This window comes from Corticium candelabrum, chromosome 9 (genome assembly GCF_963422355.1).
Source record: "Corticium candelabrum chromosome 9, ooCorCand1.1, whole genome shotgun sequence".
In the NCBI taxonomy this organism is placed as follows: domain Eukaryota; kingdom Metazoa; phylum Porifera; class Homoscleromorpha; order Homosclerophorida; family Plakinidae; genus Corticium; species Corticium candelabrum.
Genome location: NC_085093.1, coordinates 4,249,798 through 4,271,045, shown reverse-complemented (window position 1 = coordinate 4,271,045; position 21,248 = coordinate 4,249,798). Strand labels below are relative to the sequence as shown.

Here is a 21,248-nt window from a genome sequence, read left to right as displayed (position 1 = left end):
GTATCTAGATTAGTTAGTGGGTCATTACTGTGCTGTGTGAACACTGCGCAGTGTTAACCTACTACATTTTCCCTAGGGTAGTGTTACTCAGCTTGCTTAAATAGGTTAGCCTAAGGTCAGTGTGAAAGCACCCAAAGTCATTTTCGAAAGTCTTTTCTACTGAACAGAACAACACCTGTTTGCCTGTCTTTGTCCGTCTGTCTGTCTGTCTGTTCGTCCTTCTGTCTGTCTGTTCGTCTTTCTGTCTGTCTGTCTCTCTGTCTGTCTCTCTGTCTGTCTCTTGTCTCTCTACGTGTTGTTGTGATTGTCTGTTTGTTTTTATGCTGTCTTTTGGTTTGTCCTTCACTCTCTGTGTATGCATATTTTTGGTTTTCCGAATCATTAGTAAAACGGTAGAAAACTGATACAATATGATTATGAATATAATATAAATATAATACCATAAAATATAATACCATAAAATATAATACCATAAAATATAATACCATAAAATATAATACCATATAATAAAATAGATGAATTATGAATCTTGCCTATGTGCATCAATTTAATTAAGTATAATCAGAGATGCATGTGAGTTTCAATTCTACACTTAGTGTACTATTCTGTATTTATGTGTATATCTTGATGTTGGGTTTTTGCAGATGGCATTTTGTCATCCATGGTGGAGTAGACGGATATAGTCGAATACCCGTGTTTTGTAAATGCTCTACTAACAACCGTGCGACAACAGTGTTGGAGTCATTTCTAGAAGCTGTTCGACAGTTTGGGTTGCCATCAAGGGTAAGGTCAGACAAAGGAATGGAAAATGTAGAAATATCAAGGTTTATGTTAGAACACAGAGGACCAGGATGAGGCAGTATGATAACCGGACGGAGCGTGCATAACCAACGGATTGAGCGTTTCTGGAGAGACCTTTTCCAAGGATGTACCTTTCTTTTCTACTTTCTGTTCCGGAACTTAGAAGAGTGTTTTCTCCTTGATGTAACAAATGGTAAAGATTTATTTTGCTTACAGTATGTGTACCTGCCCAGAATAAACCACGCTATTAAACAATTTTGTGACGGATACAAAAATCATCGACTTCGGACTGCTAGAAACAGTACACCTACTCAGCTATGGATAACAGGAATGCTGCAGGGGGGCAGAACTTCGAAATATGGAAGACCTGGACATTGTTAGTGATGCTATTGTCCTTCCTAGTGATTACTAATTATGCGATTATTGTTTCTCTTTGAGGGTGCAATTGACGGTTATGGCATTGATGGCCACGGACCTATTCCATTGAATGGTCTAGATGATTCTGATGTTGTTCAAGTACCACAGATAGAAGACGCCCTCTCTCCTTTGCAATTGCAGTATCTGGTCATGCTGATAGACCCAATGGCTGATTCTGACTGTCAGGGAGTAGATATTTATGTTAGAGCCCGTGAATTTGTCTATGCTGCAAATGCATGAATATATAGGTCATGTGTAACATGGAGTTGTCAGTCAGTGGATGGTCTGGTCATTTAATTTTCTATATTTCAATTTTTATGTTTTCATTTTTTAATTTTTATTTATTTTTATTTAATTTTCTAATGTTTTTAATTTTTAATTTTTATTTTTCAATATTTAATTTTTTATTTGCATTCTTATTTAAAATTTGGTATATCTTAAATTTTAACTTTTAATTTTTAATTTTTTTATTTTCCTTTTATTATTTATAGAATGGTTTTTATCTGATGACGTTTGATTCTTGTGATTTTTAGATTTATTTTTAAAGTTTGATGTCTAGGCACTTATGTGCTCAGAACTAGAAACTTGAACGCGCAGTTCGCTTATGCTGTTTGTAGAAATGAAATGACTGAAGACACTAGACACAACGGGGGTTCCAGCGGGGCTTCTATTCGAACGCATTTCTCAGGAGATCACATTTCCAACACACAAGCAGGTGTTTTTTTACTTTACTTTTCGTCACGTGCCAAACCACGCTGGCAGCTCTTGGCCGCGGACAACTCCGCTCACTCGTCGGACACGGAACTACTAATCGTGTTTCTATCCAAGGTGCTGGTGCCTCCTTGTCACGCAGCTTGACTGCAGATGTTGACGCGGATAGTTCACTTTTATTAGTCAATTGCCAATTGCATGGAAGACGAAAATTATTGTACCGTATGCATAGCCTGGCCACATTCATCCACGCTCATATTTCATTGCATTGAAAAGGAAAACTGATCAAAGATTGAGTGTGCTGTTTGAGTCTACAAATAACTTTAAATTGTACCCATCAGTCACATTTTTCTAACCTATAGAATATTAAAATTGCAAGCAACTAATTTTTAATTTAATAGTTATTAATGCAAGCGTATAGTGAAAATATAATAGACAACCCCACCCTGTTGGATACTGCATGTGGCTAGAAAGAGACTTAGTCTGTAATTAATGATTTACATGGAGAAAGCCAGGAGTCACTCCGTAATTAAGTTTCTCTTGTCTTCTTTCTTTCTTCATCTGTTAGTTGCAGACAACAAGCGTCGAATAAAGACTCTCTAATAAAGAAAAAAAATGACACTTTTCAAAGACTTGATAATGATTAATTAACTGCAAACCCAAAATTACTAGAGGTGATAGAGTGCATTATGAAAAACCACCATCTATACGCACATAAGAAAAAGACGACGTAAGTGCATGTGTGCACGCTGACTATATACGCAAATCCGTGATGTTGTGTCAGAGATTATGTAAGTTTTAATTAATATGGAAGGAGGACTGTGGTAAAGTCAGTCTACTAAGTGTTCTACACGTGTAAGGGGATTTCCCGAGAGGCAATCATACGAAGTCCCTATATCTACAAATTTTAGACGTGTTTAGGTATCGGCAACCCAATCAATTGTAGAAATAGAGTAAGTTGCAGCGAGTGTTTAGCGCATACAAGATCTAAACGACATGTTGTAACTATACCGAAGACTTTAGACTCTGCATGCGTTGTCTAGATTTAGAAACGTACGTGGGAGAGTAGGCACTTCAATTGGTTTTGTGGAGCTCAAAATGCAGCCTTGATAAGAACACGAGTAAACAACCTTCAAAAACTAGATTCTCTGCAGCAGATAAAATAATTATGAATCTCCAGTTTCCCATACAGTAGCTGCATGAGGTACCTCATATCGATGCATGCAGTCTCATATTGCAATCTCATATTACAATCTCATATTACAGTCTCATCGCCTCATCTCATTGTCTCATCGCATGATCTCACTGTCTCATCTCCTTGTCTAATTTTGACACAAATGGCACGTCATAATCTACCGCTCAGACATACCAGCAGTCTCGTACCACGACCAAACTTGACCGAACGCGCAGTTAATATCTACATGTCGATATCGGCAACTAAAAAACGGATGGCATTTCCGGCCCCATGTGGCAGCGGCCCTGTGCATCTTTTATTCTGGATCCTTCGTGCAAACGGGATCCGAAAAATTTCTTGCAAACGGGATCCGAACAGCGTGCTGATACCGACTGCTTCAACCTTTTCATCGATAACAATGCAACGTCTCTACACTTACTCTAGCAGTTGTACGGCCGCGCTCATTACGGCGACGCGGAGGTCTTCATTTGCATAATGCCTTTCACTGTGCTAAATGCAACGAAACATGTCACAGATCGCTTTGCAACTATTTTTTGCAGACTCTAAAAAATATAAGAAGACCAGAGAACAAGTTTGGAGTCGCTGCGTTGTTTCCTCGATTTACTACAAAAAGGATCCCGTTTGCACGAAACTTCGTGCAAATGGGATCCCACATGTTCTCCTCTGCACATCGCTTTGCAACTATTTCTAGCAGACTCTAAAATATAAAAGAAGACGACAGAACAAGTTTGGAGTCGCTGCGCTGTTTCCTCGATTTACTACAAAAAGGATCCCGTTTGCACGAAACTTCGTCCAAATGGGATCCCACATGTTCTCCTCTGCACATCGCTTTGTAACTATTTTTAGCAGACTCTAAAAAATAAAAGATGTACAGGCCCCATGTGGCAGCAAGGTCCCGGATACATCGCGTTAGTTGCAGTTGCACTTGGCGGATCGACTGGGAGGAGGTATCAATCGGATCGCGATCGATCGCCATCACAACAGGCGTGGACAGGGCGTGAGTCTCATGGAGTCGTTTCAACCTCTAGCTGTGATTCTGTTCGCGTGCCTTTCGACACAATCAAATGACGTCCCCTTCACAAAGTGCTACCAACCAGATGTCCATGCCAATACAACATGTCCACTAGGAGCATCATGTTGGAACGGCATTCAATCAGAGTGGCTAGTCGTCATTAGCAGAGACAATATTTGCTCGAACTGCTTCGTCTCTCAACTCCTCCCTTTCTTTGTTCCAAGCGTTAGTGCTACAACGCTCAAATTCTCGAAGGATGAGAGTTTTCCTCATCATTTGTCACTTTTCCGGGTAGACTCCGAGTCCATGTTCGACTCCTGCTCAGCAATCCCACAAGAAGTCGGGCAACTAAATACTTCGGTCTCACACTTGATTGTTTTGGTTGGCGAGCTCGACATGGGAGTAAACTATTTTGTTGCCGTCGGGGAGACCAACACAACTTGTGGCAACGGAACGCGACTTCGCGTTTTTGTTGGAAAAAACAACTGCAGTGACACTAACGATGCTAGTCTCGTCTGTAGCAACCGTGCTCCGTGCGTTTTCAATGATGAACGTGTCGAATTTGCATGCCAGTGTGCCGGAAGTTACAAAGGTGAGTTGTGCCAAGACATTAACGAATGCCACAACAACAGTCAGTGTCAACATGGAGGACGGTGCGTAGACGGCGAGTGTAGCTTCGAGTGCGAGTGTGTCGACGGTCGTAGTGGAGTGTTTTGTGAATGCGAATCGAGTCCGTGTCAGAATGGAGGAATCTGCTACATTGACAAGCAGACACCAGAAATTAGTAGGTACAGTTGTCAATGTGCTAGAGGATACACGGGACTACATTGTGAGACCGAATTGAACGAGTGTCTGTCTTCTCCCTGTCAGAACGACGGCACTTGTCAAGATCTTGCTGGTCAATATTTCTGTGCATGTTCTCATTGGTTCACTGGATCAGATTGCAACGAAGACATAGACGAATGCACCGGAAGAGAGGTATGTCCTGGTGCATTTTGTAACAACACGTTTGGTGGTTACAGGTGCATCGATATAATTGGCATTTGCCTGTCAGCAAATTGTAATGATCGTGGAGAATGCTGGATTCTGGATCTGGATGGAGGAAGGGAAGGTTGCTCGTGTGGGCTTGGTTTTACAGGAAGTAAGTGTCAATATCAATTAGACAATGGTACGTGTCTCTCCAATCCTTGTATGAATAACGGCACGTGTCAGTACGAGAACCACGACTACGTTTGTGACTGTCCGAGTGGCTATGGTGGAGACTACTGTCAACTTGATATAGACGAATGTCTGAGTAACCCTTGCTTATCGGATCAGGAGCACTGTCGTGATCTTGCTGATGGATTTGAGTGTATTCGAGTATGTGGACCTTGTGCTCAGCCTCCGTCACTATGTCGCTCTTCTCCAAACATATGTGACCAAGTTACTTGTAGCCCGGGAAGCGTGTGTACAGTTGAAGATGGAATACCATTGTGTCGATGTTTACAAACCTGTCAAGACGCATACGTGGCCAATATCAGTCTAGGTATGTCAGCTTCAAAGGCTGATTTGTCTGTCTGTCTGTGCCTGTCGATTTTTTTGTCTGTTTGCGTGTCTGTCTGTCATTCTGTCTGTCTAAGTTGTCTAAGTGCAATTTTGATGATTTTCTGTATCATAAAGACGTTCAATATTTTGTTCATTGACGGTTATTATTATTTATACGTAAAGTTAGCGATTGTTATTGGTAGAGTACGAGTTCAAATATAACTGTCTGTCTGTCTGTCTGTCTGTCTGTCTGTCTGTCTGTCTGTCTGTCTGTCTGTCTGTCTGTCTGCCTGTCTGTCTGTCTGTCTGTCTGTCTGTCTGCCTGTCTGTCTGTCTGTCTGTCTGTCTGTCTGCCTGTCTGTCTCTGTCTGTAACTACATCAAGCACGTCCGATCTCCACAAAACCATGGTAAAGACTGCGTTTCACACCCCAATGCAAATAATCGTTTCGTGATTTATAACAGTTGCTATAATTGAAAAAGGGTCCCTTTTAATTTAGGTCCAGCAACAGACACTAGAGGCGAAGATGATATATAATGCTTGCATGACAAACATGCCAGTTGATGTCGGACGGACGGTAAAAAGCACACTGGCCGTCTGATTCTAGACTCGACTCAGTCTCTCTCCTCCCTCGTCATTCCCCGGATAGTCAATCCTGGAGAGACTGAGTTCAGACCGCCCACTGACGTCACTAAAATAGTGCTATCTGTATCAGCATGCACAGTGACGCGTACTAGTAGTTTATCGTACGTATATTGTTGCAATAAATGGCTCCCGGAAGCGATAATTTATGCAGGATGTAAACCAAGCAGCCAACGATCCCGTACGTTGTACAAAGACAAGCAGGCATTACACTTCGACACATGAACTGGGTCTTAGCCGTTTCTTGTCTAGACCCACTTGCATTGGATTCGGAAGCTCTCGGAGGCAAACTCATAGCGCAAACGACGCGTAAGACGTCCTGATCGTGTGACAAAAGACAAAACTCTCGTTCAAAGCCGCGCTAACTCATCAATGCGAATCTAGGCGCAGAAGTGATAGGAACGCTCTCCTGGCGATTTGTAAAGTGTTTATGCTCCACGCCTTTGCAACCACAGCAAGGGCGGTTACCAGGCGTGTGGAAATTGCACAAGGCAGCTGGCACACACTGCGCACAAATGGTAGCCTCGACGTTAGGCCATCTTCGCCTTACGTTGTGTAGTAACGCGCGCGATTATGCGTAGCGCCACATGACCGGGAACGAAGTTGCCACCTTAAGACTAAGATTGGCATAGGGACAAATTATGCATAAATACCTTCACGTGACTTACTACCCAATTAATCAACAATTTCAATTGCTTTAATGAAGTAAGCTCCTTCTGGTTCGTCATCATCACCTCTCATTCCCTAACTACTGAGCAAACTGGGGGAAATGTTTTCAGCTCCGTAGGCTACAGATCAAGCGACAGCCAGCTGCAGATCAGCAGAACATTACAACTCCGTTGAACTGCAAGGTTGATGTGGAAGAATTGACACACACTTGCCACGCTAACGGCGATTGTAGACATGTAGTCTGCGTCTGTGCATGCGCCACTCTTTGTATTGTTGAGGTCCTGAGAAGACATCTAGTCACAGGATCTTTGGGGGCACAGGTAAATTACACTCGCAAAGCGGCACCAGTCCTATGTGCACGCATAGACGTAGGTTTTCGTTCATTTTTCTCGGCTTCGATCATTTCTTATGCGCCCGCATTCTATTGCTAATTAACTAACTGACTTTACAGGCACCGCCTAGCAATAATCATTAAGCTAATTTAATTGCAGACATAATGCATGAACAACCAATCGCAACATGAAATGCTGTCACGTGACAAACTAGTTTGTCATGTGACCTAATGCGTATCTTCGCCTTACGATGGCAACTTCGTTTCCGGTTATGTGAATTCTACGCATAATTGCGCGCGTTACTCAACCACGTAAGACAAAGATGGCCTAGCGACGAGGCTACACTAATGGCAGCATTTAGTGACGTCAGTGGGCGGTCTGAAACCAGTCTCTCTACGGCGGCGATTGACTATCTTGGGAATGATGAGGGCGGAGAAAGACTGGGTCGAGTCTAGTCTGATTCCGGTATTTAGGAGTCTGGCGACGCTTGTCTGGTGAGAGTCGTCATGTCTGCAATCCGACATCCGGGAAGTACAGTACATTCCTAATACGGTAAACGTTGCACTTACCTATATGTTTAAACGTGTAGATGCTTTTTAAATATAGCATTTTTGTCGGGCGGAAAAATAAGCTGCTCAGTCAGCCGCAATTAAGAACGTTCCAATCGGCTATTGGCTGCATGTGTTTTATCGTGCCCTTTTTCGGGGTTATGATCAAATATTAATACAGATACGATTCTTTGGTATAATATGCCAACCTCCGCTTCCGTATGGATGTCTGTCCACATTTCTGTAACGCGCTGATCGACACAGCGCCGGTCTCAGATCGTCGCGAAACGCGCGGAAGGGTCGATGTCGGCCGTCCGAGACAAACGGTCGAGTCGGATTTTGCCTAGACTGCGTCGGACGGCCAGAAACGAGACTTTGGCGTCCTGAAATGAGATGCGCCAGAGTTTTTTTGCTCAATTAACCGAGTATGTGGATGTGACGTGCAAGTTGTCTCCACTGCAGTCGGAGTAAACCGGCTAACGGGGCCGCTTTTGCGTGCCTGCGCCCGTTCATGCGTGTGTGTACGGAAGGTGCGTCTTTTTTGCGGAAGTGGTGTCATTCTCCACGAATAGATCATGACGTATTACGTGGGAGGAGTTTGAGATGGGGATGTCAGGTGTGCTGTGGCGAAAGTTCAGTTTACATTTTAATAATATAAGTGTAAACGCGCAAAGATAGATGCTACCGCCCATATAGGGCGGGGGAGGACTAGTACATCTATAATTCTCTGGATAAATACATATGTATTTCCGAACAATGCCGGAGGCTTCTGTTATTATCTACTTTAATGGAAATTAAGCCCTCTGTCTGTTTGTCAACGCAAGACGGCAAGACCGGATGGCGGATCGGGCTGAAACTGTATCGACGGTCTAACGTTTGACGGAGAACAACATGGAATATATGGTTTTGACGTCCGACTTAATTGGGTCCCCTATTGAAGCTAGCCTCCACTCGCGCATGAATTTGTCTAGAACGGCGCATCGTATCTCGACCAAATTTAAACTGTCCATTCTTGACTTCGGACGGTACGCACAGAGCCTGTCGTTTATTGCTGACGACGTCGAGAAAGGCAAGATACTATTTAGTGTATCCGGTTCTTTAAATACGCCTATCTTCGTATGGCCGTGTACGCGCGTCGAATAGCTGCCACGCTCAAAACACTTGTTTCCTGCAACGACAACAACGTCTTCGGAACGGTAAATAGGAACGACACAGAAAATAGCATATAGAAATGAAACATTGGAATGACACAGAAATGGCGCATAGAAATGGCACATGCATGGGAATGGCAAGCACATAAGAAGGACACATAAATATGGCACATAAGAATGACACATATAGAAATTGAGCATCGCATCTGTCAACAGACGGCGTCTACAAGGTACGCAAACTCTTAAACCGATTCGTTCGGCCATAGGGAACGAGTCTGCCTTGGCTAGTAAAAATATCCATTTACGTGCATGGAGACTTACCGTATCAAGGACATAAGATGAACTCTCTACAACACAGCTGTAGCTATGCTATCACAAATATTGTAACGGATTGCTACCAAATAGAATTAATAATGAAGTTTTGTTCTATGTCATGCGGCGTGTACTCTAACTCTATTCCTTTTCAACATAGATGAGACAAGCAATGCAATGAGAGCAAACTACATCAGATGTGTGGCATTGGTTTTTGTGTTTTATAGACGTATCTATGGCGAGAGGATTCAACGCAGTAGATGGATCATTTGCAACGTTTAATTTAAATACTGACGTTTTGTCGTATTCCAAGATTTTTGTTACCTTGAGACCAGACGATAAGGATGGGTTGATAGTATACTACGGATCCTCCTCTGCAGAGTTTCTCGAGCTTGTGTTGAGCGACGGCTTTGTACAATTTCGATTCAAAATAGGCACTGGGATACTTCTGTTAAGCAGTAGCAAAAAGCTTTCTTTGTACACGTGGCACACCATTACAGCCGAACGTCACTTTAAACAAGGCAAGCGTTTGATCTTATGCTTAGCATTCTAATTAATTAAATTCAATTGACGGCACATCCAATAATTCTACGTTTTGTACACACACATATAGGTTGGCTAACGGTGGATGGAGAACTTTTTACAGGAACGTCACAAAGAGATGCCACTGGATTAAATGCTTTTTGTCAAGTTCTGTTTGTTGGTGGACATTTTGATTTTTCGGTAACGTGTGTATGCGTGTGAATACGTTTAGAAGTGAATCTAGAATTGCGTGGTTGTGTTCTTCACAGGTTACGTCAACAAATTTAGGATTTTCCGGTTGCATCGGTTATCTAGAGATTGATGATCAAGTCGTCAATCTGACAAACTCCCGTTCTTCAATGACAATCACAGAATGCATTGAACGCCCATGTAACCTTACATGCAACGAAAGAAGGGACAATTTGTTTACGATCAGCAACAAGTATACTTGCAGATGCGATGATGTAAGCTTGTTGCCCACCTGTCGTTTGGACGTCGACGAATGCGCTCTGGGACAAGATAATTGCACACAAGGCACGAAATGTGTTAATACCCTCAATGGATTTGATTGTATATTCAAGTGTAAGTTTGACACGTGTTATAACAACGGTACGTGTCAAGAACATTTGTACAGTGGAATAAAAACATGTGAATGTCAATCGAATTATACCGGATTACGATGCGAGACAAACCTCGACGGTTGTTGGCCATCGCCTTGTGTTCAAGGAACATGTGTACCGAACGAAAGTGGCGCTACTTGTCTCTGTATGGTTGGTTTTACAGGACCATATTGCGACGTAGAAATAGACGAATGTCAGTCATCACCATGTGGCCATCAAGGTACGTGTTCCGATCACGTGAGTGGATACACGTGCGTCTGTAAAGACGGATATGTTGGAGCAAACTGTGACATCAATATCAACGAATGCGCAAGCAATCCTTGTAAGGAAAATGAATTATGTCAAGATGACATCAATCGATATCGTTGTATGCGAGTGCATAACGCGTGCGACGTAAACGTGTGTGCACACGACGGCGTCTGTCTCCGACTCTCCGACAAAGACCATTGTTACTGCACGAATGGATATCACGGTGTCCACTGCGAAGTCGAGGTGAATGAGTGCAGTTCTAGTCCTTGCTCTAACGGATCTTCTTGTCTAGACGGTATCGGTAACTACACGTGTGTCTGTCTACCAGAATTTGCCGGTCCACACTGTGACACAGTAGTGACTGATTGTGAAATATTAGAGTGTGGGAGTAATGGTGAGTGCTTGAATGGCACGTGTATATGTCAATCGAATTATACCGGATTACGATGCGAGACACATCTGGACGGTTGTTGGCCATCGCCTTGTGTTCAAGGAACATGTGTACCGACCGAAAGTGGCGCTACTTGTCTCTGTCTGGTAGGTTTTACAGGACAATTTTGCGACGTAGAAATAGACGAATGTCAGTCATCACCATGTGGCCATCAAGGCACGTGCTCTGATCACGTGAGTGGATACACTTGCGTCTGTAAAGACGGATATGTTGGAGCAAACTGTGATATCAATATCAACGAATGCGCAAGCAATCCTTGTAAGGAAAATGAATTATGTCAAGATGACATCAATCGATATCGTTGTATGCGAGTGCATAACTCGTGCGACGTAAACGTGTGTGCGCACGACGGCGTTTGTCTCCGACTCTCCGACAAAGATCATTGTTTCTGCACGAATGGATATCACGGTGTCCACTGCGAAGTCGAGGTGAATGAGTGCAGTTCTAGTCCTTGCTCTAACGGATCTTCTTGTCTAGACGGTATCGGTAACTACACGTGTGTCTGTCTACCAGAATTTGCCGGTCCACACTGTGACACAGTAATGACTGATTGTGAAATATTAGAGTGTGGGAGTAATGGTAAGTGCTTGAATGGCACGTGTATATGTCAATCGAATTATACCGGATTACGATGCGAAACACATCTCGACGGTTGTTGGCCATCGCCTTGTGTTAACGGAACATGTGTACCGACCGAAAGTGGCGCTACTTGTCTCTGTATGTTTGGTTTTACAGGATCATACTGCAACGTAGAAATAGACGAATGTCAGTCATCACCATGTGGCCATCAAGGCACGTGTTCTGATCACGTGAGTGGATACACTTGCGTCTGTAAAGACGGATATGTTGGAGCAAACTGTGACATCAATATCAACGAATGCGCAAGCAATCCTTGTAAAGAAAATGAATTATGTCAAGATGACATCAATCGATATCGTTGTATGCGAGTGCATAACTCGTGCGACGTAAACGTGTGTGCGCACGACGGCGTCTGTCTCCGACTCTCCGACAAAGATCATTGTTTCTGCACGAATGGATATCACGGTGTCCACTGCGAAGTCGAATTGAATGAGTGCAGTTCTAGTCCTTGCTCTAACGGATCTTCTTGTCTAGACGGTATCGGTAACTACACGTGTGTCTGTCTGCCAGAATTTGCCGGTCCACACTGTGACACAGTAATGACTGATTGTAAAATATTAGATTGTGGGAGTAATGGTGAGTGCTTGAATGGCACGTGTATATGTCAATCGAATTATACCGGATTACGATGCGAAACACATCTGGACGGTTGTTGGCCTTCGCCTTGTGTTAACGGAACATGTGTACCGACCGAAAGTGGCTCTGCTTGTCTCTGTATGGTTGGTTTCACAGGACAACTTTGCGACGTAGAAATAGACGAATGTCAGTCATCACCATGTGGCCATCAAGGCACGTGTTCTGATCACGTGAGTGGATACACTTGCGTCTGTAAAGACGGATATGTTGGAGCAAACTGTGACATCAATGTCAACGAATGCGCAAGCAATCCTTGTAAGGAAAATGAATTATGTCAAGATGACATCAATCAATTTCGTTGTATGCGAGTGCATAACGCGTGCAAAGTAAACGTGTGTGCACACGACGGCGTCTGTCTCCGACTCTCCGACAAAGATCATTGTTACTGCACGAGTGGATATCACGGTGTCCACTGCGAAGTCGAGGTGAATGAGTGCAGTTCTAGTCCTTGCTCCAACGGATCTTCTTGTCTAGACGGTATCGGTAACTACACGTGTGTCTGTCTACCAGAATTTGCCGGTCCACACTGTGACACAGTAATGACTGATTGTGGAATATTAGAGTGTGGGAGTAATGGTAAGTGCTTGAATGGCACGTGTATATGTCAATCGAATTATACCGGATTACGATGCGAGACACACCTCGACGGTTGTTGGCCATCGCCTTGTGTTCAAGGAACATGTGTACCGAACGAAAGTGGCGCTACTTGTCTCTGTATGGTAGGTTTTACAGGACCATATTGCGACGTAGAAATAGACGAATGTCAGTCATCACCATGTGGCCATCAAGGCACGTGCTCTGATCACGTGAGTGGATACACTTGCGTCTGTAAAGACGGATATGTTGGAGCAAACTGTGATATCAATATCAACGAATGCGCAAGCAATCCTTGTAAGGAAAATGAATTATGTCAAGATGACATCAATCGATATCGTTGTATGCGAGTGCATAACTCGTGCGACGTAAACGTGTGTGCGCACGACGGCGTTTGTCTCCGACTCTCCGACAAAGATCATTGTTTCTGCACGAATGGATATCGCGGTGTCCACTGCGAAGTCGAGGTGAATGAGTGCAGTTCTAGTCCTTGCTCTAACGGATCTTCTTGTCTAGACGGTATCGGTAACTACACGTGTGTCTGCCCACCAGAATTTACCGGTCCACACTGTGACACAGTAGTGACTGATTGTGAAATATTAGATTGTGGGAGTAATGGTAAGTGCTTGAATGGCACGTGTATATGTCTCGACGGCTACATGGGTAACAGATGTGAGAGTGAGATCGACCCTTGTGTTTCGTCAATTTGTGATTACGGGGCAAAATGCGTACCTGACTATCCGTCTTACACGTGCTTGTGTCCAACAGGAACAACTGGTCGCCATTGCGAAATTTTTCAATATTGTGGTATTAATAGTGACGGATTTGTGCCGGACTTTGACAACTTTAGAGCATTCTCGTTTGGAGAAAGTGCAGTTCAAGTATCCTGGGAGTTACGGAATGCGAGCAATAACCCGAAAACAAGGAGATTTCACGTTTTACGATATTTGTTGGAATACAGCACACTCGACAATCTGTTCGCTCGAAATGTTACGGTCAATGGCACCAACGTGGTTCTCGAACATTTAAATCATTTAGAATTTCGTTTCAGAATTGCTTCAATTATCAATGACAAGGACCGGCTGGTCTGTAGCAATTTTTCCAATGTGTCAGGAGCTGTTGCGCCAATCATTTCTTGTTAGTTTGTGTGTTTCTTTATGTCTATCTATCCATGTATCTATATAAAGGCCTTTTCACACTATGCACTCCAATGCGCATTGGCGTTTTCACACCTAATGCGCATTGGCTGTCAAACCGCATTCCATGCGCGTTCGCTCAAACCACATACGGAGGTGGTTTGTAGTGGATTCAATGCGCATGTTCCTTGGTGGCTGCACGTGGCATTACGCCTACGCACGAATCTCTTCATGTCGTCAGGCAGCAGTGACGTTGCCTCCCTATCCTATGCTTATGTATGGCGTAGATGGATGTACTGTAAGCAAAGATAGAGAAACGTCTTCGCGAAGAGACCGGCAGCCCTAGGTAGGTTCTAACGCATGTTACTTACACGGGGAGACGTGTTTATGACCTTCACGTGGATTGCCTTTTCCTTGTGTGAAATATTTCAATGCGCATCGAATGCGCACATCTGCTGCAAATTGCATTGAATGCGGTTTGATGCACTTGAAGTGTGAAAAGCTTGTATGTGTGTAGTCTAATAGTTAACAGGAAACTGTCACTTTATTTCAGATCCCACAGCACAACCGAATGACGTCATTATACTGTCGGTGGCGACGAATCGGCTCTCCGTCAAATGGAGTCCGATCAACCCAAACTTTGCTGGCGGTCCGAATCCTCAATACATCGTTTACTGCACGCCGCTCGCTCCCTTTACGTCGCGCTCTTACAATGTCACTGCTTCGACTACTTATGCTGACATCGGCGGTCTAGATGCAGATACGTTGTATAAAGTCGAAGTGTCCGCTGTGGTCGTTTTGTCTAGAGAAAGAGAACTCGTAGGGCCACGGAGCAGGCCGGTGATGATAAGAACAAGTTTGGCATGTGAGACCCACATTGTGTTGTGTTCAAGTATTTCGCCGCTATCGCGTGTTTCCTTGCAGATATTCCTTTTCCAGAGAACGTCGAGGTTGTGCCTTTAGACTGGCGCAGCGCTCGTGTTACGTGGAGATTGCCATCTAGTATATCTAATGATCCCAGTGTGAATATCTTTATCAACGTGTTCAAGCAAAACCAATTAATCAGGAGACATGTTCTTCCTTTTAACCAACGCCACTTAAATCTTGTGCATCTACCACCTAATACAACTTACACTTTGAAGGCAGCAATTAACAGCTCGAGAGGAAACAGCAAAGGAACCAACGAGACCATATTTAAAACTTTTCGTGAGATATACAATACATAATAAATTTATGATTTCAATTTTTCATACTGTGTACTGTAATGTTTTTAACAGCTATGAATGATTGGAATTTTACGCTTTTGACTCATAATTCTACTTCACTTGGGGTCACATGGTTGGTGCCAAGGCAGCACAGAACTGTTAATGGATCTGTCAGGTTGATAGTTACGGAACAAACACATGGAAGCAGATTAGTCCGCAGAGCAACGAAAGTCGAGAAATTAGTTGATATATCAAGCGAAGAAGCGGTTCTTATTGGTTTACTACCTTCGTTTCTCTACAGAGTGCAATTTAGTGTATTGCTATTAAATAATACGAAAATTGATTTTGGCTACTATTCTCAATTTACTGACCAAACAGGTGAGAAAATCGACGTATATAAATGTGTGTGTGTGTGTGTGTGTGTGTGTGTGTGTGTGTGTGTGTGTGTGTGTGTGTGTGTGCGTGTGTGATAGAATAATTTTTTATGTTGCAGCTCCATCTAAACCAAGGAACATCCGTGTCGTACTTGGTAATGATCCATCAGTGGCTCAAGTGTCTTGGGATGCGCCAATTTATCCAAACGGTCAAGTCGGTTATCGTCTGCGGTATTACGGCAATTCATTCGTTCATACTTGTCTCGAGGCACAGGAACGTGTCGTTGACGTGATAGACAACCAACAATGGCTCATTACAGACTTGAAACCATTTGAAGAGTACACAGTGCAAGTTACGTCATATAATTTGTTGCACAACATTAGCTGCTGTTTATTAAACGACAGCGAAACGGCGGAAATATATACGTTTTGGACGCCAACGTCACGTAAGTCTCTCGTTTTAAGTGTGTGTGTGTGTGTGTGTGTGTGTGTGTGTGTGTGTGTGTGTGTGTGTGTGTGTGTGTGTGTGTGTGTGTTTAGGCAGGCACACGTTGCTGTCCAAAAACTAAATTTTATTTAACGTATGCGATACGTTTAGGTCTGAATGCTCCAAAGTCTGTCAGCGTATTCAGCAACAAGTCTGGTGGAATAGAAGTACATTGGGACAGCGATGGTTGCCTGTATGACCAGCCCGTTTCTGTCTCTGTCTATTACGCCCCTGTCGTCGTTGCTCCAAAGCAAACGATCTTTCCTCTCATCTTCAGTCATATCATCGATCTCTCGAAAACTCTTCACAAAACATATTATATTAGTGGAGAATATTTGCTAAGAAACAGTACGTACGCAGTTTGGATGCAACTGGATGCCCAAGATAAACGAGGATTTTACTCTCAAATATTCTATCGAACGTCTCTGCTTACACGTAATTTGCATATACAATATGTTATAAATATAGTCTATACCTTCGTTTGTAAATTTGTTATGTAGATCCACAAGATGGAGTATCGGCGTTATCTGTGTGGAAGCGAACGCCCATCTCTATGTCTCTTGAATGGAAAGTGCCCAGTCAAGAGTCACTCAACGACGAAACGGGAATCTTTTTCTATCGCATCACGTGGCAATCTGAGTCGAACACGGCTAGCGGCGACTTTGACTATTACTCTGACAGAACATATCCTGACCGCTCTCTCAGTGACCGTTACACCGTTAGAGATCTCCAACCGGCAAATCTTTATGAACTATGTATTTACGTTGCAACCATCGACAGACAGAACGGAAACGTACTGTTGGGACCATCACAATGCGTGAACGATTCTACTGACTTTCTAAGTAAGTCGTACAGTACAGATGCATTTTTGTACTATTCAACTTGCATTATATGGGATATGTGTAGATTATTTTAAATATTTGTATTTCATAGAACCTTCTGATGGCTTTTTCAACTTGTGGTTATTGGGATGTCCACGTGTACCATCGCATCCAAAAATATCTTGGAACTTAAACGAACAAAAACAACCCGGACCAATCAGTAGACAAAACATAACACTTAAATACAGCTCAGCTGATGAACTAGATCCAGCAGTTCTATCCTGTTCGAAAAGACCTCCAGTGAACGCTACGTGTGAGAGCTCATCCGTTTCACAAATTCCTTTTTGCTGGTGGATGGTACCAGACGTCGAAGCGTTTTGCAACATATCAGGACTGCAGGCTTACACTCTTTACACGTTTCAAATAAGAGCATGTAATGCCAAAGGATGCGATGCAAAATCAGTAAAAGATAGAACATGTCCTGACAGTAAGTGTCATGATGTTTATTTCATATTTGTATTGTTACATGCAGATGGTGGCTTTTGCTTCCTAGTTCCGTTACCATCGACACCACTTGACTGTCAAATAACATCAAATTCAAACGCGTCCTTTTCAACTTTGTTGTGGAAGAAAGGACGAAGCAACAGTCAATCTGTTAATATTACTCTCATGTGGATTAATGACGATCTTCGTTCTGACCGTTCGTTTTCTCTCGACGGCTCATCGCTAAAACCTCTTAATGACGACGATCCCATCCATTGTTTGTCACAAGATGACATAGTCAACTGTACCATACGACAAGTGACTGTAGATCACCGCTACCGGTTTAGGATCATTTCTGTCAATGAAATTGGAAATTCTACTAGTCAATCTCAATATTGCGGTCATTTATCATCAAATTCTAACAAAGGTGAGGAACAGATAGTAATAGATTCTCTCTAAAAATAAAATATATATTCATATATTTATATATTTATATATAATTTTTTAATTGATATTCTACCTAAGTGGGAAAATCTAATCTGAGAAGCTATCTATAACTAAATGTAATCTATTTAGAATTTAGAATCATTCTACTATTGTAAATGGAAAGTATAATTGATAGTTGTTTATGTAAGTTACACACACACACACACACACACACACACACACACACACACACACACACACACACACACACACACACACACACACACACACACACACACACACACACACACACACACACACACACACACACACACACACACACACACACACACACACACACACACACACACACACACACACACACACACACACACACACACACACACACACACACACACACACACACACACACACACACACACACACACACACACACACACACACACACACACACACACACACACACACACACACACACACACACACACACACACACACACACACACACACACACACACACACACGTACGCACGCATGCACGCACACGCACGCACGCACGCACGCGCAAGCGCGCGCGCAAACACACACACACACACACAAACACACACTAACTGAACTTTGTATGTTTGTCTGTTTTACAGAAGCATTTACAGCCTGGGTTGTTCCCATTTCGGTTGTTGCCGCGCTTCTTATCGTTTCCACAACTTTAGTTGCCTTGTATTACATTTATCGTTGGAGACCAAAGAAAGTGCTAGAAAGAGAATTGGACGACGACGGTTTGCGGCAGGTCGAACTCCAACGCAGCAATCTAGACTTACCGGAAGACACCCAGAAGCTTGGATCAGGGGCATTTGGCTGCGTGATGATGGGATGGATATGCTCGCACGATAACAGTAGACGAGTGGCTGTCAAACAACTACAAACAAACACTAGTTATGACTTGAAAAGTGACTTCATTAGAGAAGCAAAGATTTCCTTGCGTGTCGATCACGTGAACGTCGTATGCTTGCTGCACGTCTGCTCTCAAGACGAACCTTATCTTATGATTATGGAATACGTCAATAGGGTAAAAGATATCATTGACACTTTCTTACAGTATACATACATACATACATACACACACACACACACACATAGGTTATCGTATATTAGCGTGCTAAATAATACAGTAAAAGTCATATAGTACGCTAATTATGCGATAAATTATTTATACCATGGTCACGTGACGTGTACAGGTGAGTGCTATAATAACCGGAAGTAAATTATTACACATTTGCCGTGCAATAATTCATATACACCACCTGAATACGTACTGGTCGCATGTTACGTGACCATGGTATATCTATACCTATATCTCTATACCTATATATATATACTATATATATATATATATATATATATATATATATATATATATATATATATATATATATATATATATAGTTTTCCATACGGCATTGTTACCGTGTATCTCTTCCAGGGAAATCTAAACCGACTACTCAAAATATTGAAACCAAAAACAGCAGAGAATTTTGCATCAACGTTTGCTGCTCTTAAATGCGACCTTCTCCATCAGATTGCATGCGGTCTTCAAGCGGTCAGCAAACAGAATATCATTCATCGTGATATCGCAGCCAGAAACTGCTTGATTCACGAAGACGGTGAAAGACTGATTGTCAAAGTGAGCGATTTCGGAATGGCCGTCGTCATCGACGAAGAATTCAGAGAAATTCGAATGAAAAAGGGACAAGGAAACGTACCGTTTCGCTGGATGAGTCCGGAGGCTTCGTACGAAAGGCGATACAGCGAGAAAAGCGACGTGTGGTCGTTTGGTGTTCTCTGCTGGGAAGTTTATAGTTTTGGTTTGACGCCATACCCTGGGCTGTCAAACACTGACCTATTTCGCTATATTTCTAATCGCCTCCCTCTACCTCCTCTACCATTTCTCATCACTACCAAAGTAGGAAATACTCTTCTCATTCCAATGCAAGAGCAAGAGTTGCTGTTCGATTGCTGGAAGATTAACGTCGATCAACGTCCTTGTTTTGACGACGTCGTCAATACGTTGGATCGTACATTGAGTGCTTACGGAAATGCTCTGGACGACGACCTGGTTACTGCTCAAGAACTGATGCTAGCTGGTGTCGTAGCAGACGATGAGGGCAAGGACACGGCACTGTAATTGACTTTACCATGAATGAGGAACACCATCTTGCACAATACAATAGCGCAATAGTTCTGTTTGGACGCCTGTCCACGTAATAGTACGATTATTGTAGTTTGATGGTGATATTAATAGTTTTAACTGTTGGGGTAGTGCTGGGTATATACGGGGTTGTATCATATCTCGCATGGGAGTAGGAAGCATGCAGATCGGCAGGTTAGACATTCGCCGGACTATTTCTTGAAACGTCATTTTATGAGCGGGTTTTGCTGTAAGCTTCCAGGATGGAGTATAGCTGATTAAATATATTAGTTATGTGTAAAGTCTATAAGCGTGTTTATAAGAGTCACGTGCTCTTAAGTTGCTACCCTGATTAAGTTAAGATACTCTGTTTGAAACTCGTTTTCTAAACTTGTTTTAAGTTTATGTATCATACTTCCAAAAATAATTTATACTCATACTGACGTCATAAATAAAAACTACTGTATAAGATGAATATTGGTAAGGAATTTATTTTGGCGAATTTTTCAGTGTCCACCAATATAAAATCCGCCATTAATTTGGCCTCCGGGATATGTTGACGTTATCAGGCACATGGACCAGCAAACTTGTGCCTTTGCAGTTGGAGACCATGCAGCAAGCATGGAAATGTGAGCCACAAACACTGCTGTCAATCACAAACACATCAAGAACACTTATGGTAAGACATATATTAGTTATCAAACAACAATGTCCAACCGCTAAAAATAAAATCGGCCAATATCTATGTTTTGTCCGTCAATTTCTTAACAAACAGCCAAAACGTATTCTCGTCAATGTTTCATCTTGTATACGGTATCACCGCACCACCACTCAGCAAAATCGTGCATTGGATCCACACACACATACACACACGCGCGCGCGCGCGCACGCACACACACACGCACGCACGCACGCACGCACGCACACACACACACACACACACACACACACACACACACACAACGCAGAAACCCGTAGATCAAACAAGTATATTGAAGAGACTCACGTTAGTAACTCCATCCGGTTTTACAATTTACTGTCTGATGCAGGCGTGTCAACAACTATAAACATCCGGTCTCAACAAT

At 42.8% G+C, this 21,248-nt stretch overlaps 1 protein-coding gene across 1 annotated transcript; it reads left to right on the top strand.

The window, feature by feature from the left end:
* The first annotated feature begins 16,733 nt into the window (after window positions 1-16,733).
* Window positions 16,734-20,467, top strand: LOC134184507 (insulin-like growth factor 1 receptor). Its single transcript, XM_062652215.1, has 5 exons — window positions 16,734-17,069; window positions 17,161-17,535; window positions 17,602-17,958; window positions 18,620-19,044; window positions 19,459-20,467. The coding sequence occupies exons 1-5, from the start codon at window positions 16,781-16,783 to the stop codon at window positions 20,158-20,160; spliced, it is 2,148 nt and encodes a 715-aa protein (XP_062508199.1). The 5' UTR covers window positions 16,734-16,780; the 3' UTR covers window positions 20,161-20,467.
* Window positions 20,468-21,248: the final 781 nt, after the last annotated feature.

What these genes read in the sequence shown, in the direction of transcription:
- LOC134184507 (XM_062652215.1), top strand. Translation starts at nt 16,781, where the DNA reads ATGTCTCTTGAATGGAAAGTGCCCAGTCAAGAGTCACTCAACGACGAA. An exon ending in CGATTCTACTGACTTTCTAA is followed by an intron (nt 17,070 to 17,160) that starts GTAAGTCGTACA and finishes TGTATTTCATAG; the next exon opens with AACCTTCTGATGGCTTTTTC. An exon ending in TTATGGAATACGTCAATAGG is followed by an intron (nt 19,045 to 19,458) that starts GTAAAAGATATC and finishes TATCTCTTCCAG; the next exon opens with GGAAATCTAAACCGACTACT.